General features: G+C 39.2%; 1 protein-coding gene and 1 long non-coding RNA gene across 2 annotated transcripts in view; one reads left to right on the top strand and one right to left on the bottom strand.

The window, feature by feature from the left end:
• GDA (guanine deaminase) overlaps positions 1–23832 on the top strand; it is an 85844-nt gene that overhangs the window by 21848 nt on the left and 40164 nt on the right. Inside the window, exons 2-3 of the mRNA XM_021001821.2 lie at positions 10299–10387; positions 23599–23770. Of these exons, the coding sequence (XP_020857480.1) occupies positions 10299–10387; positions 23599–23770 (261 nt within the window). The remainder of the gene's footprint in view (positions 1–10298; positions 10388–23598; positions 23771–23832) is intronic.
• Positions 17272–19620, bottom strand: LOC110218839 (uncharacterized). Its single transcript, XR_002327427.2, has 2 exons — positions 19191–19620; positions 17272–18491 (listed from the first exon to the last, which is right to left on the bottom strand). It is a non-coding gene; the product is annotated as an uncharacterized LOC110218839 (long non-coding RNA).

Below are 23832 nucleotides of genomic sequence, written 5' to 3' on the forward strand. Positions count from 1 at the left end.
AATGTTAGATTTATTTCCAGTAAAATGGACAAGAATCACACAGGACAAGGTGACATCTAGGGACTGTGTTCTGCACTGGTGAGGGAGTTTTACCCCTACCTACGTGAGATTGTAGGTCCACTGAAATATTCAGAACAAAATAGGAAAAACTCAATGTTTGGAATAATAGCATTAGGTTTACTTTAGATAATCTTCCAGAAGAGAGCTAGGCATTGTTTATTTGCCAGATCATCAGGTATTTTAGAGATGGAAGGAGCCTTTGAGATAGTAACAACTAGCGTTTACACAACACTTGCAGGTTTGCAAAGCACTTTACACATATCACATTTGTATCCTCAAAACAATGCTGTACAGTAGTTGCTATTATTATCCCCATTTTACAATAAAGAAACTGAGGTAGACAAAGGTTTCAGTGAATTAGCTACAGCTAACTTAACTGGATTTGAATTTAGGTCTTCCCCCAACTCTAGGCCCAATACATTATCCACTTTACCACCTAACTGCCCTCTAGTCTTGTTATTGTACAAATGACAAGTGGTTTGTGACAGCAGTACTACCTCCACCAATACTGATCATAACAGCCCTCATCTCGTGTGCAGTTTTTGGCCGTACTTTTTCCATATTTCCTATAAATACTCCATTGAGAGTTTAATTGTGTGTATGTGCGTTTTTTTTTTTTAAGCAGTTGGGGTTAAGTGACTTGCCTAGAGTCACACAGCTAGTAAGTGTCAAGTGTTTGGTCTGAGGGCAGATTTGAACTCAGGTCCTCCTGACTTCAGGGCCAGTGCTTTATCCACTGCGCCACCTAGCTGCCCTTAATTGTGTCTTCTTCTTGTTGTTGAGAGTTACTTTTTTGGTGTAATAATGATAGCTAGCATTTTTATAGCACTTAAAGGTTTTACAAGTGTGTTACTACATGTTTGTTCTCTCTCTCTGTCTCCTCCCTCTCTCCCTCCCTTCCTTGCTCCCTCTCTCTCCCTCTCTCTCTTAATAGAATGTTAGGCTTAGGGTCAGAAAAGACCTCAGTTTGAATTTTGCCTCAGTCATTTACTAGCTGTGTGATGCTATGCAAGTGACTTAACTGCTTGCATCCTTAGTGTCTTGTCTGCAAAATGTAGATAACAGCACCTACCTTAGAGGGCTGTTTTGAAGAGCAGATGAAATAACATAAATGAGATGCTTTGCAAACCTTAAGGCTGTTATGTAAATGCTGTTGCTGTTCAATCCTTTTCAGTCATGTCTGACTCTTCATGATCTCATTTGGTGTTTTCTGGGCAAAAATACTGGAGTGGTTTGCCATTTCCTTCACTGGCTCATTTTACAGATGAGGAATCTGAGGCAAACAAGGTTAAGGGACTTGCCCAGGGTCTCACAGCTAGTAAGTGTCTGAGGCCAGATTTGAACTCATGAAAATGAGTCTTCCCAACTCCAGGGCCAGCACTCTGTCTACTGGGAAATCTAGCTTCCTAATATAAATATAAATGTTAGCTATTTTTATTGTATCACATTTTACTTGGATGACAAGGTAGGGGTTGTGTTCTGCATTGGTGGAGGTATTGCTCCCACCTAAGTGAGACCAGACTTCTTTTCCAGTTATGTGGGTCCTCAAAGATTTTTTTTCATTTACTTCTGACATGTAAGTCATGGCTAATATGCAACCTACATACAGCCATTGTGCATCTATTCATTGCCTTTTAAATTTTTTGAAATTTAATTCTTCCAAGATTGTTGTGCGAATTACGTTCCATGCTTTAGCCCTTGAGCGTCCCTAGGAGGATGCCATTAAAAATGAATGCTTTTGTAGTGTTGTACAGTTGATAATCATTGAAAATACCATGTTATAGTCTATGCTGTATTTCTATGGCACCTAAGCAGAGCTCTTAAGGATTTTCAAGACCTCAGTAGTGAACATGAAAAGCATTCTCTTTAGATCTTACTATTTTTCTGTAGTTGAAAATGTTTTGAGTGACAGAGCACACCCAAGTTCTCAGGATCCCTGAACTAATGAGTGTCTTATCTTTAGAAAAAGGGAGAAGTAGGCTAGCAGACACATATGTGAACTGTTCATACCTAATGTGTTGTCTGGATTTGGAAATTTGAACCTAAGCTCTGCTGCTTACTATGTATATGTGTGACCTTGGGCACACATACATGACCATAGGGCAAATAGATGGTACAGTGGATAGAGTGCTGGCCCTGGAGTGAGGAATACTTACATTCCTGAGTTCAGATCTGGCCTCAGATTCTGTGTGATTCTGGGCAAGTCACTTAACCCTGTTTGCCTCAGTTTCCTCATCTATAAAATGAGCTGCAGAAGGAAATGGTAAACCATTTCAGGTGTCTTTGCCAAAAATAAACCCCAAATGGGGTCACAAAGAGTCGGCCAGAGCTAAAAACAACTGAACAACAACAAAATTGAGCAAGTCACCTCTCTGATCCTCAGGGTCCTTATTTGTAGAATAAGGAAGTTTGACTAGGTTACCTTCCAGCTTTAAATCTGATTACATGCCATCTCATAGAACTAACTCTTCCACTCTCCTCATACGTACCAGAAGTGACGGGTAGCTCAACAGAATCCAACCCAAGTTGACAATATGTTCATCATATAAGCTTAATGCCATAGCTATTTTAGACCCACCATAAGAAAACAGAGCCAAATGAAAAGTGAAGGAGTATTATGTCACCCAGAACATACCATATTTATATATTCAGTTTTTTAAAAAAAAGACTCTTCTGGAAATAAGGATAGAATTCCTGTTAACTTGGTTTATTTAAAAAATGCTCAAATGTGACTATATTAATACTGCATACACACGTGTGTGTGTGTGTGTGTGTGTGTATGTACACGCATATGTGTGTATGTGTACTGTTGTCTACTAACATTTTTTTCTGATGCCTCATTGCATAGAGATGACCCATAGGTCTGAAAAGCCATACCCGCAGAATATAAACTCTTGTGGGTTTTCCCAAGCTGGAAGGACTTTGAGAATTGGTCTGCTGTTAGTGTGTGCCTGTTATCTGGAGGCCAGCCAAGCTAAGTAGGGAGAACTCTATCCTAAAAAGGTTGAGGATAGCAATCCATCAAGTCTGTCTTCATAAGATCTCAGATCTAGAGCAGGAAGGGACCTCAATGGCTATCTAGTGCGACTCTCATTTTACAGATGGGTAAACTGAGACTCAAGAAGGTTAGGCATAAAAGGATCATAAACTGTGGTAGTGGAAATAATATATCCTTAAAACATTAATGGTTGTGTATGGGCATGTATGTGTGTGTGTGCACTCACACACGTGCGTGCCTGTGTGTACATGTGCATGCATGTACGAGACAGTGACAGAGAGATGGAGGGAAAGAGAGAGAGAGAGAGAGAAGAGAGAGAGAGAGAGAGAGAGAGAGAGAGAGAGAGAGAGAATGTGTGTATACATGTGGATGGGGAAGGAGGACTGGAGACTGGACCTGTAATTTCATTGGAATAAGGAGCTCCCAAATAAGGAAACTCCCCCTACTAATGTAGATTGGCATCTTCCATGCAACTTATAGTCTTAGAAAATTACCTGTAACACTAAAAAGTTGTGTGACTTGCCGAGGGTCACATTACTAATTTATAGTGGAGGTGGGGATTAAACTAAAAAATGTTTGGCCTCACGGCCAGCTCTATCCACTATGTTATATTGCCTCTATGTGTGAATATATATATGTATATATATACACACACACACACACACACACACACACACACGTGTGATTTACAAATATTTACATAATGGAGCCGTTTGGAACCTATTATGGTGTAAGATATACAAGTAGATGATTATACTCAAACATTCTAACACTACAAGAATGTATTATGTACACACATGCACTCATATGCACATATGAGCACATATGCTTACATAGGTATTTTGTATGGAAATACTTGTTGAATAAATGAAATGGGCTATTAGAGGCAGACTTCATCAATTTAACCTGGAAACTATCACCATACTTTTATTTATTTATGAAGCTCTTCCAGACTAAAGAAATAAGCCCTTGGTTTTGTTTGGCAGATGCACAGACTTAGGACTCAGAGTCTGCCTTTATCGTCTCACACAACTTCTTGAATACAGTCAAGAGAGACCCAAAATAGGCTCTGTGAGCACACCCTTGAATTAGATTCTGCCAAACATTTGGTTTCTGGGGGGAAACTGGGAATGACTTTGTAATTAATGTGACAGAGAGAAATTGAAATGAAGATGCCCTCAATTTCAACATTAAAGATACAAAGAAATGGAGAGTTGGGGGTGGAATGCATCTTCCAGCTCTGAAAAACAAAAAGGACCCTTCTTCTTAAACAGCAAGATAAAATAGCTCTATGTAATTTTGAGATGGCAGACAGCTTCACAGTGACTGAGAATAATCAAAAGAGCCATGTTAAAAATCATTCATTCGTACATCATACAGCATGGTACAAACGGACCATGAGTTGGGCCCAGAATTAAATAGGAGGGAGAGAGTGGGCTGGCTTGCCTTTCAGAAACTGCAGAGCTATCTTAATGACTCCTAGCTTCTCTTGGAAACAAAGGCTCGTCTTTTGAATGCAAATACTCTTACCTGAGTTGCTGTTTGACTAGGAGAGTAGAAAATAGGTTTCTGGAGAATTGAAAATGAATACCACCAAGTGGAGGATGGTTCGGATAAGGAGGCTGGAACGTAGGAGGAAGAAGAAGGAACTTCAAAGAACTCAAAGGAATATTGTCAGGGAACTTTAAGCTCTAAGAAAAGAAGATGGAGGGAGCAGCTAGGTGGCGCAGTGGATACAGCTCCAGGCTTGGAGTCAGGAGGACCTGAGTTCAAATCTGGCCCCAGACACTTGACACCTACTAGCTGTGTGACCCTGGGCAAGTCACTTAACTGCAATTGCCATAGCAAAAAAGAAAAGAAGCTGGCTAGCAATGTGGAGAAGGTAAGGAATGTGGTACCCAGAATGGAGTGCTGGACCTAGAGTCAGGAAGCTTTAAGTTCAGATCCCTCATCACATACTAACTGTCTAATCCTAGGCTAGTCATCAGTCTCAGTATTCTTCAGTTGTCTCATCTGTAAAATGAGGGTTATAACAAAACCCCTACTTCCAAAGAGTTGTGAGGAGAAAATGAGATAATATATGTAAAGTGCTTTGCAAACTATAAAATGCTATGTAAGTGTGAACTATAATTAGTAACAACAACAATAATAATGATGATGACAATAGAGTTCCATATATAACCAAATATTTGTAGAAAGCACTATGAGAAAAACAAAGAATAAAGAATAAAGCCCCACTGATGGGTAGAATTGCTTCCTGACTCTACGCCGGGCACTCTCTCCACTGTACCACCTAGCTGCCCCTAGTTATGGCTCTACCTTCAATGAAATTGACAAAGATAATTAAGGGATAAGGACGAGGCACTGTACCTGTGATTTCATTGATATAGGGAACTCCCTGTGCCAGTGCAGATGAGTAGCAGCATCTGCTCTTATCAAAGAACTTGCCATGGTTACTGAGAAATTAAGTGACTTGCCCAGGGTCACACAGCAAGTTTGTGTTATAGGTGGGACTTGGACACATGTCTTCCTGGCTTTGAGGCTGGTTTTCCATTCGCTGTGCCCTGTTGCCTCTTTCAGAGATAATGAAATATGATCAAGTTCAATTCTGGTATGATTAGGGTAAAACAGCCATGAAAATAACACTGATTGTGGGGTTGTGAATTAGTTCAACATTTGAGAAAAACAATATGTGTAGAGTAAGAATTTTTGTTTAATATTAACACATTTTAACCTAGTTGTTCTATTACTAGACATAAGCTGAGCTTGGGAGAAGAAAAGGAAGAGACAGGGTAAAGAAGGCTTATCTATGCAAAAATATTCTGAACAGCCTTACTGATGATAGCAGAATGCTCAAAACAAGCTAGGTGCCTAGTAATTGAGGAATGGTTGGGCAAATTATGGCATACCAATAAAATGAAATATTGTTTTGGTATGATAAATAAGAAATACGAGAAATTCAAAAGCACAAGAGAAAACTTGCATTTAAGTACCTCTCATTAAAGAAAACAAGAACCAAAAGAACAAAGTATACACTGACAGCTATGTACTTAAAGACAGAAATCACATTAATTTCCCATAATTCTAAAGAGGTCGCAAAATCAAGAAGGAAGATTTAGTTCTAGGTGAGCTAGACACAGTCAGTATGTACATCTTTTGTTCAGGAGTTTGCTATTAGCAAATAATTAAAAGTTTTCAGATATATAATATAATTTCTTTTGTTCTCTTTCCTTTGCATTTTGTGAAGATGGTCTTTAGAAGTTTCTAGTTTCCTTGTAATAGCAGCTGATTTAAATCCATTAAACTTCTGTGTGGACTTTTCATAATAGGTGTCAGTGTCCTTTCCTCCATCCATTTCTCATTTTTGGCATCAATAGCAATAGCTCCTATTGGAGTTACTTTAGTTGTATGCTGTATCTCTTTCTCATTTGTATTCTTCTAGCTTTGTGGTAATCTTGCTCTTTCTCTATTTCCATATAATCAACCTCCTTCTCAACATCTCCATCTGGTTGTTCCATAGGTATCTTAATTTTCATTTGTCAAAACCAGAACTTGGTACCTTTCTCTTAGCCCCCCAAATCTACCTGTCTTTATTTTACTATTTTTGTCAGGGTATCACTATTATTCCAGTAACCCAGTTTCACAATCTTGGAGTTAGCTGTGCCACTTCACTCTTCATTATAGTACATATCCAATCATTAGACAAATCTTAGCAATTTTGGAAGCTTTGTATCTTAGCAACTTCGTGCCTCTCACATCTATCTCCTCTCCATTCACACCATCACATTGCGACCATCAAACCCTCAACACCCCTCCCCTAGATTACTGCAATAGCTTCTGTCTTCTTCATTCCATTCCCCACACAGCTGCCAAATCAGAATTAATCACAAAATCACAAACATGGTTGTGACTGTGTCACTCACCTACCCAAGAAACTTCTGTGGCTCCGCATTATCTCTGGAATAAAATACAAATTTCTCTGCTTAGAATTTAAAGCCCTCCTCAGAGTAGCTCCAAGTGATCTATTCAGAATGTTTATACATTACTCCTTTTCACACACTGTATGGTCTATCCAAACTGGCCTCGTTGGTATTCCTCAAATACCAGTTCATTTACTGCCATCATGCCTTTGCACGGGCTGTTCCCAGTGCTTGGAATGCTTTCCCTTCCCACTTCTGCCTCTCCATCCTGGCTGTCTTCAAGGCTTGGCTCAAGTGCTTTCCCTGTTTCCTCTAGTTACTAGTGTTTGCTTTTCCTAATAATTACATTGTATTTTAAAAACATGTGTATTTGGGGGCAGCTGGGTGGTGCAGTGGATAGAGCACTGGCCCGGGATTCAAGAGGACCTGAGTTCAAATCCGGCCTCAGACACATAACACTTAACTAGCTGTGTGACCCTGGGCAACTCATCTAACCCCATTGCCTAGCCAAAAAAAAAAAAACAATAGCCCAAAACAAACATATATATTTGCATTTACTTATCTGTCATATATTGTTCCACCCTAGTTGAACGTAAGCTTCTTGAGGGCAGGAATGATCATTTTTGTCCTTGTATTCTTAGCACATGGCACAATGCAATGGTTAATGCTTCTTAGTATACACTTATCCTTATTAAATTAACTGGATTGAATTACTCCACATTTGTGGATGAACTACACTGATTATTTCCAAGGTCTCTTTAAGCTCTAAATCTATCTAGGATCAGTTTTGTCTTCAATCACTTGATGTAAAGTAGTGTACTGTGGCATTTTTCATTCTCGTACAGTGCTCACTAGTCCTTCTGGTCTTACCTTCTTGGACTCCTCTGGCAGCTTTGTTGGGATGGATTCGACAGTGGAACTATGGTTTGAGGATGGCTGTGCACTGTTCCATAGCAACAAGCTAGTTGCCCAAATCTTCCTTCTGCTATTTCAAGGCTGTATCTTCCAAAGATCCCGTTCATTAGCCGACAGCCATTACTCATTCATTTTTGGCATTAGGATCTCTGACATTTTCATTATTGCTCATCCCAAGTATTCTTAATTTCAAGTTTTAGAATGCATGGATGTGTTTGACTAAAGGAATAACAACTATTTAAAGATATGTTTCATGCCTCCTTGACCGAGAAGGAACTATGCCTTCAAGGGTAGGACTGTGTATGGCATGTTGTGGTGTTAGCTTGCTGTCGTGGCAAGTTTACATGTTTGTAAGGGTATGCATTACTCTTCCTTCCATACTCCGATCTGGCCAATCTGACCTTCTCGCTGTTTCTTATGCACACAACCTGCAACCTCCTTCTCCATACCTTTGCCCTAGCCATCTCCCATGCCTAGAATGCATTACTTCCTCAATTCTCCCTGACATTATTCTTGTCTTTCTTTGAGAAACACTTAAGGCACCATTTTCTACCCAGAGCCTTTCCTGTTTTCCCTCCTCCCAACTGCCATTCCCCATTTTCTTGTATTTAAGTACTCCATATATTTTTATTTATTAACTCTATATACAAATAAATATATCCATATATTTCTGTGTCTGTCTCCTCCATTAGAATGTAGATTCATTGCAAGTATGGGTAATTTCATTTTTTGTTTTTATATCCCCCAATACAAGACCTGACACATAGTAGGTGGTCAATAAATACTTGATTGATTGGGATCAGGTAGGGAATTCTCAGAAAGCGGAAACTCATTCTATCAATGCTATTTCAATACCTTCTCTGTAACTTACTGTCTTATAGAATTGCCAAGACTACTGAGGAGCTAAATGATTTGCCCAGGGATATATCAGATACAGGACTTGAGCCTGGATCTTCTTCGTTTAGAAGCCAGCTTTTTATTTACAATGCCATGTTGCTTCTCCCCATTTTGCTGTCATTTGTTTCTCAAATATTTCTCAAATAATATTTTTCTGATGGCAGAAAATCCATGAAGAAGGGGTCACTTGCCCTTATATATCAAATCCTGCTTCAGATACATATTGGCTCAGTGACCCTAGATAAGAAACCTCTCTGAGCCTCATCTGTAAAATGGACATAATAGTTCTTATCTCGAAGGGTTCTTATGTGAATCAAAGGAGGTAATGAATCTTTGCAATTCTTAAAACATTATACAGATGTGAACCCAGGACCTTTAACTTCTAACCCAGGGCTCCTTCTATGCCACAGTGTTGTTTCAGTAAATATTTGTAAAATGTTTGATTGGCCTTTCCTAAAGAATATTAGAACTATGATTTTCAGGTGTTTTGAATGGCTAACAGTCCAGTTAAGAAACTTGAGATGTAACTATCAGAAATATAATTATCCATAGCTACCACCTGTTTAGTCGTGTCTGACTCTTCGTGATCCCATTTGGGGTTTTCTTGGCAAAGATACTGGAGTGGTTTGCCATTTCCTTCTCCAGGTCATTCTACAGATGTGGAAACTGAAGCAATCGTTGCCCAGAGTCATACAGCTAGTAAGGGGTCTGAGGTCAAATTTGAACTCAGGAAGTTGGGTCTTCCTGACTCTAGGCCCAGCATTTTAGTTATTTCATCATCTGCATATGTATGTATTAACTTTATATTTATTCTGTATATTTATATTTACTTACTGTCTCCATTAGAAAGTAAATTCATTGTGAGTAGAGATTATTTCTGTTTTGTTTTTGTTTTTGTTTTTGAGTCCCCAGCTACTAGCACAGTGCCTGATGCATAAAAGCCTCTGAATAAATACTTACCAATTGATTGACTCCTTCCAGAACCTCTGTTTAAGGCAGGCCTCCAGGCCAGCCATGTCTCAAGCCTCTCCTGGCTCGGAGCTGCACTTGGGACTCCCTCTAGGACTTCCTCTGACATGCCAGGAGGTCGAGATACCTTTGTCGTTGCCCATCCCTTCCCATCCCTTCCCCGTCCCACTTTTCATCTTTTATATGTTATCTTTCCCTCTAGAGTGTAAACTCCTGGAGACCAGAATTGTTTTTATTTGTACTTATATTTGTGTTCCCAGCACTTACAACAGTGCCTGGCACATAGTAAGTGATATATACAGTAAGTGGTGTATATATGTGTGGGGGGGGTGGGGGGGTGTAGCTGAACTACTGAAATACATTTTTATTTTTATTTATTTAAAAAAATCTACCTAGACAGTTGTCACTAGCTTATTAATTTAGTTCCACTAAACTAAATTCTCATTTCAAAAGATATATATTAAATAGCAAATATACATGTGTATATGTGTATGTGTGTGTGTGTATTAACTTCGTGACTCTTTTTTCTTCCCATAAAGATAGTGTTTTTGGAACAAGCATCTCAGCAGGAAAAACTGGCAACAGAATGGGGCTTCACACCAATGGAAGTGAAAGAACTCAACATCCAGTAAGTCATTTTACCTAGAGCAATTAAGCTTGTTGACCACAAATCTTCAGGTACCAGAAAACACTACTGTGTTTTGTTTTACTGGATTTATTTGTACTCTCTCTGTAGGTTTCTAATCTCCCTCTCCCTCTTCCTCCTATTGGGCCAATAGGCCATTATTCCAAAGCTGTCCTTCTATCCCAAAGCTCTTGTGGAGGATTCACTGTGGTGACTGGGGTTTAGGTATTCTGGCCCCACTTCTCATATTCTGTTAGGAACCAAGGAAGATTGGAAAGAGGAATATGGTCTGATGGGGAGATGGGAGGGAATGAGGTACTTTCATCTAGGAAGGCTAAGACAAGGAACGGAAAAGTTGATGAGAGACCTTCAGAGGAAGGATGTTGTTCTGGGTTAGTGTCCTCTTCCTTCAGACTCTTTTCTGAACTATCAAAAACAGAAGCACAAGAGAACTTTTGGATGTGGATAATTTGGATTTTTATTGATAGCTGTATATGGGGTGTCCCAAAGTCCTAGTACAGTTTGAATGTTTAAATTGCACTAAGACTTTTGGGATATGCTCTATCCTCCCTCCCCCAAATATTCCAGTGACGTTAAAAGAGAGTGCTTAGTTTTCAAAGGTGCCCACATACCAAGAGGGAGCTTAAAGATTGCAAAAATCTCTTTAGTTTAGAATCAGCATAGAGAATGGTTTATAAATAGTACTTTTTTTATTTCGATGCCATCAACTGGAGTTGGATTGTAGGAAATCCTCCCTTAGGACACAGAACCTTTTTGAAAAAATAGAATAGAAGAGAGTATGGAGTTGAATGATAAAAAATATTTGAGAATTAGTGGTCTGCAGCATGAAATATTGAGGCCTTTTCATGAATAATATGGAATATTTCTTTATTGATCAGAAGGGTTTAATAGTGGTGATGATTTTTGTTTTTTGTTTTCAGAAATGGTTTTATGGTTGGCCCACAATCTCTCTGAATGAACAAATTGATCTATTTTTATAGAAACAGAAAAAAATAGCCATTTCATCTTGTTCCTAAAGAAGTATGTTTCTAAAGGCGGTGGGAATTGTGCCCATCATTTTGGTTCCAGGAATTCTTTTAGAAGGGTTGATAGGTATGCGGAATAAGTATTATTCTTAAGACCATAACTTGCCAAAGTCTGGAAAAGAAGGTAATCCATATAAAATCAAGTTAGACTATCTGCCATCTCTCAGTACAGTTTGGCTCGGACCTGAACGAAATTCAGCAGTAGCTTAAAGAAATTAAATTTTTTTTCTTTTGTAGTAGGGGGCCAAGGATAATAATAATATTAGCTAACATTTATATAGTTTGCAAAGCATTATATATGCATGTATGTGTGTATGTATATGCACACCTGTATATTCACACATATATAATTATCTCATGTGATTCTCATAACCTTGTGGGGTAGGTGCTATTATTATACTCATTTTACAGACGAGAAAATTGAGGGACAAAGGGGTTGAGTGATTTACCCAGGGTCACAGAACTAGTAAGTATCCGAAGCATGATTTGAATTCATGTCTTCCTGACTCCAAAATCGGCACTCTCTATCCACCATGTTTTGATCCGCTCATTTTCCCCAGCCCAGTTGATGAAATTACAGAAGTTAAGGGGCAGCTAACAGAGCCAAAGAAGTGTTGAAACCTTAAAAAGGAGAGCAAAGTGGGGCAGCTAGATGGTGCAGTGGATACGGCACCGGCCCTGAAGTCAGGAGGACCTGAGTTCAAATCCGGCCTCAGACCAAACACTTGACACGTACTAGCTGTGTGACCCTGGGCAAGTCACTTAACCCCAAATGCCTCAAACGTAAAAACAAAAAACAAAAAAAAAGGAGAGTAAAGAAGAGTCTCTATCCCCATTTATGAAATGTGAAAAAGTTCTTCTGTCAAGTAGCAGCACTAGAGGGAGGCTAGCCATTGGTTCTGGTGGCCATGCTTTGGTTAGCCCTTTGAAAAGCAAGATACACACTGTAGGGCATAGTCAGTGGAGAAGAGAGCCCTGAGGAATGAATGGGCTTGTGAGCTGAGAAGAGAGCCATATCTGGTCATCAGGAGTTGAGCTCTTGAGAGACAGGCACTAAACCCAGCTGAGCATCCTACCCAGGGGAGTTGCTATGTTCAGTGGGAGAAGCATGACCACAAGAAAAGAAAGGGTGTTGGGTCCCAGAGTGCCACAGGTATGAGTGGTTTTTTTATGTACGTGCCTCCCTACTAGATTACTTTCGGTGTGCACCAACTCTTCCCATTGGCCCTGAATATGGATATGGGAGAGTAAATCCCATATTCTTTTATTGATTTTTTTTTTTTTTGCATCTCTGTTACTATCCACTAACTCTTTCTCGCCCAAATAGAAGGAACAAAAAGTCGACACATTGGCCATATCTAATATATACATATATATATACATATATATATATATACATATATACATATATATACATATATATACATATCTAATATATACATATATATACATATATATATACATATCTAATATATACATATATATATATACATATATATATATACATATATATATATACATACACATATACATATACATACATATATATGTATATGTTTGTATATCTTCTTTTGTACCTTTAGAAAGATAGTGTGATATAGTGCAGAGATGTCAGATTCCTAGCAACCACAAAACTCCCGACTGTGGCCAGAACAAGATTAAATTGTAATTGGGAAATATTTAACAAAATAAATGAAAATGTATTAAAACATATATAATATTAATTTGTGGGTTTCTAAGTCAACATGCAGGGATTGGTTTCTATTTGTGTTTGACATCTCTGGTCTAATGGACAGAAAGCTGGTCTTGAAGCAAGAAAAACCTGGCTTTAAGTCTTGCTTCTGACATACTGGCTTTGGGACTTTTTTTTTTTTAATGAGGCAATTGAGGTTAAGTGACTTGCCCCAGAGTCACATACCTAGTACCAAATGTCTGAGGCTGGATTTGAACTCAGATCCTCCCGACTCCAAGGCTGGACCTCTGTCCACTGCACCACTAGCTGCTCATGGCTATGTGACTCTTGACAAATCATTTAAGCTCTTAATGCTAAGTCTCTAAGTTGTTCCAGACTACATCGGCAGAAGGAGTTGGCTCAAATGGGAGTTCCTTGTTATCAGTGAAATCCCAGTTCTAGTCTGTTCCTCACCTTTTCCAAGAAGCTTGGATATTTCAATATACAAAGAACAAAAAGAGTATTTTGTTATGAAACCGTGAATTTTTCTTTGTTTTTAATAAGTTTAACAAGGTAGTAACAAAATTGCCCTATTCGTGTGCCTTTCTGAACTCCTTTTTTTATTCTGTATTTTCTTCAACATCAGTCTTCTGAAGTCCTGATTAGTCACTCATTACTTTGATTAGAGTTCAGGAGTCTACCAGAGTTGTTTTCCTTTACGTTGTTGTAGTCATTGTGTAAATGGTATCCCTGGTTCTGCTCATTTCACTTTTCATCACATCATGTAAGCCTTCCCATGATTCTCAGAATTTTTCATATTTGTCATTTCTTAGGTTGTGATAATATTCCTTTACATTCATCTACCATAATTTGTTCAGTCATTCCCCAATTAATGAACACCTACTTCTTTGCTACCTCACAGAGCGCTGTATAAATATTTTTGTATGTATGGGTCCTTTCCCTCTGTCTTTGACCCTTTTATAGTATGTGCCTTCAGACTTTAGATACCTGTGGAGTGCAGACAGAAGGGAAACCGGTGAAGAAGTTCAAGATTCTAAGGATCAAAGCATAATTGAGAGAATTGAGAGTCCTTAAGGGGGATAGACATGATGGGATACATCCCGAACAGTATTGCAAATGGCAGCTACTGCAAGACAGTAGATAGTTTAGCAAATAGAAAGTGCAGTTAAAAAGCTTATTAGTGTGGCTTTTTTTCCTTATCCAAAACAGTGACAGTTCAGGGTAAGTGCCTATGCTTTCTTGATCCCTTCAGGAATTACTTGCAATTTATCCACATTCTTCCTTGCAGTACACTTAATCACCTTCAGTTGGTGCCCACTCCCTAAGTGCGGAGATTATGTCATGTTTTAGCTTTAAATTTATGGCACCTAGCTCAATGCCTGATACTTAGAGCCTGATAAATTCAGGATTTTCTCAGGAATGACTTGCAGTCTCCTTCATGTTCTCCCTTATTTGTATAGGTGTTTAATCCTACTATTCACTCTCTCAGAGCAGAGAAGGGGTCATTTTTCGTATTTGAATTTCCAGTACCTGGCATAATGCCTAGTATTGAGTAGAAGCTTAATAAATGGAATGCTGAATCGGCAATCACAGGACCCAGGTTCAAATCTCAGTGTTGCCACTTGCTTGTAAGTCACAACCCCTGGGCTACAGGTTGTCAGTCTGATGATAGGGTTGGACTAGATGACAGCTGCTAAGGTCCCTTCCTGCTCTAGAGCTCTGATTTTACGAAAGGAGGATTGTGTTGAAAACTCAGCTACTTACAAGCCAAGCCACAAACAGCAGACATGCAATGAGAAGGGAAAGGCCCTCATTTCTCTCTCTTCTCTTCTACCATCATACAGTGCCCTCAGCATTTCCCTGCTGCCATCTCATCATCAGTCTGCTGCACACATGAGACACAGCCTGACAAAAACCTTCAACCTGATACGATCTCCCAACATGGAGGTTGCTTTACTCCTCATGGGCAGACAGACACTGAAAACTGCAAACACACACATGCCCCAGAGTCTTGTATACGGTGATCCACATAGAAAAGACATGTACTCTACATGTTGCCATCCCACCTTATACCAGAAGCCCATTTCTTGAGTTATTAGACAAGGTCTTTCCAATTGGACTACCTTTATGTAAGTCAATCAGTCAAGACATATTTATTAAGCACCTGCTATGTGCCAGACACTGGGGTTACAAGTACCAAGAATAAGACCTGCCCTGCTTACAGAAATCTTATAATCTAATGGGAGAGACAAGTACATATTGTATATATGTGTGTGTATGTATGTATGTATGTATGTATCTATCTATCTATCTATCTACACATACACATAGAAGTACATATATAAATATATACACATATCTCTATATAAATTATAAAGTTAATAAATATGAACATACAAAGTCAACAGAATGCTATTTATTCAACTTCACATTAATAAGCATTTTGACTGTACTTTCTGCTTGCTAACCTATCTGCTGTCTTGTAGCAGGTGGCATTTGCAATAATGTTGGGGATGCACCCCATCATGTATGTCCCCCTCAAGGACATTGCTCCCTCAATTATGCTTTGATCTCTAGCATCTTGAACTTCTTCACTGGCTTCCCTACTGTCTGCACACTTCAAAGCACTTTCATTTGACCCTGCTGTTCTTATAATAACTATCCAATGCCTCTTTTTCTTTCATTGGAAAGCCTAGTGAGTACATCTGTTTGATGCCTTTACAACCACACCACCCACTTGCTCCTTATTGAATAAATGAAAAGAACATTTATTTAGTACTTATTATGTGCAGATTACAGGGATAAGTGCTGGGGACACAGATAGAAAAGCAAGACAAGTCCCGGCTAACAAAGGGAGACAATACATTCATATGGGAGATTTCAGCCTCAAGTCAGCTGGAAAAGCCCTATGGTCCTTAGTGTGCACCAGCAAAGAGAATGGTGATGATTCATCTTCTTTGATGTTATTTCCACTGATAAAACCATATGTGTTTCTGACGTGGAACCATTTGACAGTGCCAAGGACATTAGTGATGAGGACTTTCTTTTCCAGATTTTCAATAGCTGTGGTTGCCACGGAGGCAGGAGTTATATGGTACCTACAGAAACAGGTGCCAGGTCAGACCCTCACAACAGTGGCTTCCCTGGATAATGGCTGAAGTGGCTGAGCCCCACAGCTCCACTGCACCAAAACTGCTTTCCCCAGAAATCACCAGCAATTCCTAATGCTTGAATTCAGTTGCTTTTTCTTAGCCCTTGCACTGAAGTCAGTACTGTTAAGAGCTCCCTACTTCTTGAAACTCTCCCTCCCATAGGCTTTAGGATTCTCCTTCATCCTATTATATTTCCTTGTTTTCTGACTGCTCCTCTTCCATCTTCATTGGTTCTTTTCCTACTGCCACCTAACTGGGGCATCAGCAATCACCTGTGTCAGTCAGTGATACTTGAGTCTATATCTAATTGCCAGGCTTCTTTCTTGAACTCCACTTCTATATTTCCAACTGGCTATCTCAGATGCCAGCCATGTCTTAAACTTAACTATTTATCTCCTCCACACTCCCTAAATCATCTTCACCACCTGTTTCAATGATCATCCTTCCAGTAACTTACACTTTAAAAAGTTTTGTCTTTGACTCACTCCCCTCCCCCCAGTACCCTCCTTCCTTGGCCAGTACAATAAAATTCTAAGATTCTTCTTTATTAAGTTGAATATATTTATTAGGCCTTATTTTACTTGTGGAACAGAGTGAAAATGAGATGGAAAAAAATCCTATCTTTCCAAGAGATATTTTCTAAATATCCCTAGTATCTGTCCCTTCTCTTCCTTTCCTACTGAGTTAACATCCTAATTCAGGCCTATATCTATTCATATCTAGATTTATGTAACTGTTTTCTAGTGGGTCTTCCAAATTTCAGACTCTCCTTTCTTCAATTCATCCTGCACAGTCTTGCCACATTAATCTTTCATTCCCATCATATTGTACCCCTGTTGAAAAGCTTTCAAAGGCTTTCCACTGTCAGCGTGATAAAGATTGGCATTTAAGACCCTAGATATTCAGGACCTGTTACTTTTCATCTTTATTCAGAGGGATGCAAGTAAGTACCTTTTCAGTCTTACACAGAAAAATTCAAGTATTTATGACTCTCAGTACTGTTCTTGGTACCATTTATTACTTCCTTTTTGAGACATTTGCAGATAAACACAGACTTTGAATCTAGAGTTTTTTTTGGTTGAATTATCAGCTATGTCATATTTCTGTCATTCATGGCAGGGTATGTTTTAAAAGAAAATCATTGTGCTAGAGTTTCACAACTGTCAACCCCATATTTCCCTTTCCTTCAAATAGTACATTTTTGAATTGATAAATATTTTTCAGTCTTTTTTTCTTTTATTGAGGTGCAAGCTCAGGTAACTTAGATTATTCCATTAGAATGTCTGGGAACATGTGACTGCATACTCACAGTTAAGCAGATCTGTTTGGAGAAGTTTAGGGTTAGTATTAGATTAAAAGTGAATTGCCATAATGATGTGGAAAAGCTTTTTGTGTCTGCGTTAAGGCTGTTGAATCAATTTCAAGCCAATAATGATTTATTAGATTCCTTTGTGCATTCCATAGAAGTCCAATTCCAGTGTCTTATGATGGTACGGAGGGGACCCTGAGTTGTCAAAGGTGATGCTTGCAGCACAAGCTCTGGCAGGTTCTGCTACGTGCTAGAATGGTTTGTTGTACCCACTGCTTTACTTCAGTAATAGATCGTATCTGCTTTCTGGGATTCAGCCTTGATTAAGGATAGAAAGGTTCATAACAAATAGACAGGCTTCTTGGTAGTGATTTTTTTTTTCATCTTTGGAAACCCATGAAACAAGGAAAAATACAAAATGGCCCTCAGTCTTATGTAGCCACCTTCTGTTTCCCCAGTCATGTGGCAGACTGGCTGAAAGGGGAGCAGAAGGTGCTAAATAGCATCACTTTATAGACTAGCTATAAACATGAACTTCACTGTTTGTACTCTAAATGTGAGATCCTTGGATAATGACCAACAAGTCATCTGACTGCTCGAAGAACTGAATCATAGCAGTATTGACATTCTCACTAAAAGAATGACAGTGGCAGTGACTGGACCTGTGACTTCATTGATATTATAAATGTAACTGCTTTGCATTGGGTGTTCCATCTTTCAGAATCTGCTCTCTCCAGTCCATCCTGTACAGTCCTTCCAGATTAATCTTTCTGGTCCCAAATGAAGAAATTCCTTTTATATTCAATGCAAGTTGGCACTAGAGTTGCTCAGAGCATTAAGAAGTGATTTTCTCAGGGACACACAGGGGAAATTGAACACAATTCTTCCTGACTCCATGTCTGAGTCCCTGTCAGAAACCAAAAGACATAATGAGGTTGATATTAAGTGGAAGGATGAGTCACAGGTTTTCCTTAGGGAGGCAAATAAATGAGTTATTAGAGTCGGTTTTATTATATGTCCAAAGGCAAAAAAAGGAACATAATTTCACAGAATACTGAGTCATCTTGCATATGTTTATGATGAGAATAAACAAAAAGATTGATATGAAGAGAATTACAACTTATGTAATCTAAGTAGAGCTTAAGTATGTAATTATGTAATCAGTTACAGAAAATGAAGAAGTAGAGAAATTCTAAAAGGGCTTAGTAAGACCCTCCAAATTAAGTCAACATATACTTTGATACTTGGTCACTTCAGCTGAAATGTGGGCATAGTGTTGATGGATAAAAGAGATGTTGGAAAATATGGTTGAAAAACAAGAGAGGCCAAAGGCTTGTGGACTTCAAAGCAGCCACAAACTTACATATCATTAATATTTTCTTCAAGAAGGGCAGGCCCTTGAGGCATCCATGTAAGTTTACAAAATTGAAACTGACCAAATCTTAATGGACAGGAAATAACTGGTTAAAAATATAGGAGTACTTTCTGAATTATCTGTCTCTAACTCATACCATCAACATATTAAGAGTTGAGATCAAAGTCAACAGCAAATTTAAAAAAAGAATAAAAATGAGAAGATGTGGCATATAATCAAAACATTTCAAACCTGGCCTATTTAAGCAAGCTGTTGTTGCTGAAAAAACATGGGAAATTGACCCGGGCCGGATCCTTCAGGTACTTCTTCCTGGGAGCTAGGCTTCGGACGTCTCCGGACCCACCCTGGGGAAAAGATGGGCTCAAGGACCAGACAGGACGCGAGTGCGGTGTAAGATCTTTATTGCAGAGGACTCCCCCGATCCCTTGCTCTTAGCCCGTTATATACACTTACAAGAGCCCACCCCTCCGAGCCTCGTGAGACTCTGCGCCCCTCCCCTGTTCTATCCTAGAGGCGGAGCCACCCCGTAACCGTCAGCTGAGCGTAACTCAGCAACCTACAGCCGGGGGTCTACCACGACCCTTCCTAGGAAGCCAGGGTCCAGGGCGCCCCTGTCAGGAAATGGCTGGAGGAACAGACATCCATGTGGATTATTACCATTTTCTACAGAAATTTAACTGAAGTAAAGCAGTGGGTACAACAAGAATATCAAGAAAACCTAGACATCATCTCAGCCAACAAACACTTCATCTCATTGCCAAGAAGATAGATATGGCAGCCAAGTGCAACACCAACTTAGACTATAAACTTATTTGTAAAATTTTACAAAGATGGGTGGTGGAAAATTATGAAAAGTATCACCTCACAAAACAGCCAGAGACAGCAAAGGGGAAAGTGAGTGTACAGAAAGCTCAATGTAAGACCCCATTAAACCAGATCCTCTTGAGAGCATTTAAGAATAAAAGCAAAAGGAAGCCATAAAATTCAAAAGGCAAAAGAATTGAAAAGATCTGTCACTATTTCTATAACAAATCCTTTTATCATGCACTGACAGTAGAGCTACCACACCACATTTGTCATTATGGCCCTTGACATGCTGTGTGGAGAAGTAGAACTCACAATAAACAAGACAAAGAAGAAAGAGCAGCTGGACCAGATCATATATAGAGATCTCTTCTGGAAGCAATATGATTGGGGTGGGGGTGGGGTAGCACTTAGGGCAGTAACTCTCAACTTCTCTGAAAGAAGGGAAGATAGGAAAAGATGAAAAAATCATAAACTTTTTTTTTTTAAAAAAGGGATTGAGAGAATAATATCAAGAACTTTGGCTCATAACTTATTTTCTGATCTTTATAAAATTTTTGAGAGAAATTTACATACAAATTGAGGTCACCCTTGGTGAAAATATGAGAAGAAAAGAGGGAGGCTTTCTCAAGTAGTATTCTGTACCAGAGCAGACAAACATCTTTATAGTCACATAATTGACTGAAAGGTACACTTTGTACATAATCCCAGTGTGCTTACTGTTTGACTATTAAGTATTTGATTCAGTAGGACAAAATGCTCCCTTAAAGCCTCTCCTCCAACAAAATATCTACTGGGCTTATGTTAATGTCATCCAGCTTTCCTTTGGTACACCAATTATTTTAATTTTGATGTTCGTCTGACTATGAATATCAAGTGAAATATAGAAGAGGAGACATATTCAACCCAAATGAAAGAGAGATTTTCTGTAGAATGTGAAAATCTCCAAATACTTTTTTGTAGGTGATGTGGTAATTTTACTAATCCCTAGAACATTGCAGAACCTCCTAAATGAAATCCACAATCACTCAAAAGAGTTTATTTAAACACTCTTCTAGTTTTTTTTCACACTGGAAAAACCAAACCAATAAAGAACACCTATGTCCAAATAATGCTGTGTATTTTGATGGAGATCCCTTAGGGTTGTCCGATTAGGGTGGACACTAGAGATGGACAATGAATGGGGCCCAAAATTGAATAGAAGAATGAGTTAGATTACAATTGGGGAATTATGAAGTGCTTTTCCTTAGAAGAAAAATCTCACCTTTTTAATACCAGTACTCTTCTAGTAATGCTATTGGCTTCAGAATATGTAATATCACAAAACCATAACTCATATGGCTCTTACTGATGTGTTTAGTTTTTTTCTAGTCAGCCAGAGACACACTTAGTTCAAAGACATTTGTAATGAAATAGAATGGCAGGAAAAGTCCCAATAGAAACTGGACACATTCTCTTACAAATACACATGCCATCAGTGGGGGAGAGTGGGAATGATGGGGATCATGTAAGAATGTCACACATATAAGTGAATGTGTGTATTGCATATGTTATTAGTGACGAATTGCATACACAAAATGATGTAAAAGTATCATCAAAGAGATGATCTGAAAAGGCAATGAGGCAGTCATGTAGCAGAAGGGAAGGATAAAAGACCTCCCATGTGCTGTTTTAAGAGAAAGGTCCTCAGCTTATTGGGCAGACCCTCTGTGGAGGATTCATGGAAGCATATGTTCAAGAGTCATGTAAGAAATGAAGGTGTTCTTACTTACTAGCTGTGTGACCCTGGGAAAGTCATTTAACCGCAATTGCCAAAAAAAAAAAAAAGAAAGAAAGAAATGAAGGTATGGATGGTTTGTAGTGTATACTGTTGGCAGGAGAACCTCCATTGATGAAGTCATAGATCAAATGATGCATACTGCATGCCCAGCACTGTGCTGGTTACCTTCAGGTGGTTGGCTTTGTGAAGTAGCATCTTATCATGTCACGTGTTTTCAGTTCAATTCGACATGTATTTATTAAGCAGCTGTGCTAGGAAGATAAAGGTGAAAAATGACACTGGCCCAACCCCTACATACCTCACAGTCTAGCGGAGGGGATGAGTGAAGTGCGTAAAAGACCATCATAGAAGTTGGAAAATGTTTAATTGCATCAGAGAAGTGGGGATGATCTTGAATGGTTCAAGAAGGAAGAGATTACTTTTGCTAGGGAAATCAGGAAAGTTTTGAGAAAGAAATGGCATTGTGTTTGGGCCTGTAAAGAAGGGAAGACTATCAAAAAGTGGACATGGAGAGGAGAGAATTTTTTTATTCATGAAGGACAGCCTGCAGAGAGGCCAGGAGGTGGGAGAGGACAGAATGAGAATAAGAAAGAGTGACTAGCCCATGGTATAGGGGGGCAGTTTGATACAGTGGAAGGAACACTATCCCTGAAGTTAGAAGCCCTGGGTTCAAATCCTGATTCTGATGCTTAATGCTAGTATGATCTTGGGCAAGTCACTGAAGCTTCAGTTTCATCATTTGTAAAACGAGGGGGATAGACTGGATGGTTTTGGAACCATCTCTAGATTTATGAAATAAGAGTGGAGTAAAATTCTTCAGGGCCTTAAAATATTGAGATTAGAGAGCTTTTTACTTTATCCTACTGGTATTGGTAAGTCAGTACAGGGTTTTGATGTGAAAAGAGAGATCTTGATCCTTTCACACTTGATCCTCAAAAACCTCTCAACAGTGGCTCTTTGCCAACAGGATAAAATATAAACTCCTAGTCACGACATTTCAGGCAGCCAGGTGGCACAGTGGATAGAACTCTGGACCTGGAGTCAGGAGGACCTGAGTTCAAATCCTGCCTCAGACACTTACTAGCTGTGTAATCCACTGCAAGTCACTTAATCCCATCTGCAAGTCACTTAATCCCATGTGCCTCAGTTTCCTCATCTGTAAAATGAAAAGGAAATGTCAAACCACTCCAGCATCTCTGCCAAGAAAACCTCAAATGGGGTCACAAAGAGTCAGAGGACTGAGCAACAGTCATGACATTTAAAGCCCTCCGCAATCTGGCCGTAATCTACCTTTCCATCGATTTCACACTACTCCTGTTCATATAATCTTGACTCCAGCTATATTAAGCTGGTTAGCTGTGGTATATTGCAGTGGGGAAGTGAACAAAGGGTCTGGATTTGGAGTCAGAAGCCCAAAATGTGAATCCCCACTCCATCATTTACTATTTAAGTTGCTTAACCTTCAGTGTCTTTGTTTATAAGATCGTATTTCTGCTACCTTCCTCATAGGGTTGTATAGAGTTATGGTGAGGATGATGGGACATAAAGTACATAAACCATTTTGTAAATTTTAAGCACTATATCCATGGGTTCTGTTACTCCTTTGCTATTACCCATCTCACCCTGTTTCTCTTACACCTCCATTCATTTGCATAGGGCATCCCTCATGCACAGGTACTTTCCTTGCACATCTCCACCTGTTGAAATCCAGCATTGAGGTGAGGTGCCCCCCCCCTTCCATGAAGTCTTCCTTGATTCTCCTCCACCCTCACTCCCAAATAAAAGTGATCTCTCCTCAGATTTTCTTTTACTGCTTTTCTTGGATATCTTCTTTGCTTCCCTTACATTCTTTCTTTGTACATAGCCCCACTTTAAGCTCAGCCCTTCTAACAATAGAGGCCATGATGATGTAGAGGATTTCACACCTCCATGATTGTCTGGGTCATCAATCAGTGACATATATAGGTGTTAGGATATCGTTGGAGGAGAAGCTAGAAGGATAAGGAAAACAACTTCGTGTGCAGCTAACCTGTTTTCTCTCATCTTAATTTCCAGTGAATTCTTCATTCCTGGACTGGTCGATACACACATCCATGCACCACAATATGTGTTTGCTGGAAGTAATGTGGATCTCCCTCTCCTGGAGTGGTTAACAAAGTACACGTTTCCAACAGAAAACAAATTCAGCAATAAAGATGTTGCTGAAGAAGTCTATACCCGAGTGGTTGTGAGTATCATATATGCATGTTATTGTCTCTCAATCAAAAGGAATCAGTGTTTTGGGACTGA

This window comes from Phascolarctos cinereus, unplaced genomic scaffold, assembly GCF_003287225.1.
Source record: "Phascolarctos cinereus isolate Bilbo 61053 unplaced genomic scaffold, phaCin_HiC Scaffold_4;HRSCAF=312, whole genome shotgun sequence".
Classification (NCBI taxonomy): Eukaryota; Metazoa; Chordata; class Mammalia; order Diprotodontia; family Phascolarctidae; genus Phascolarctos; species Phascolarctos cinereus.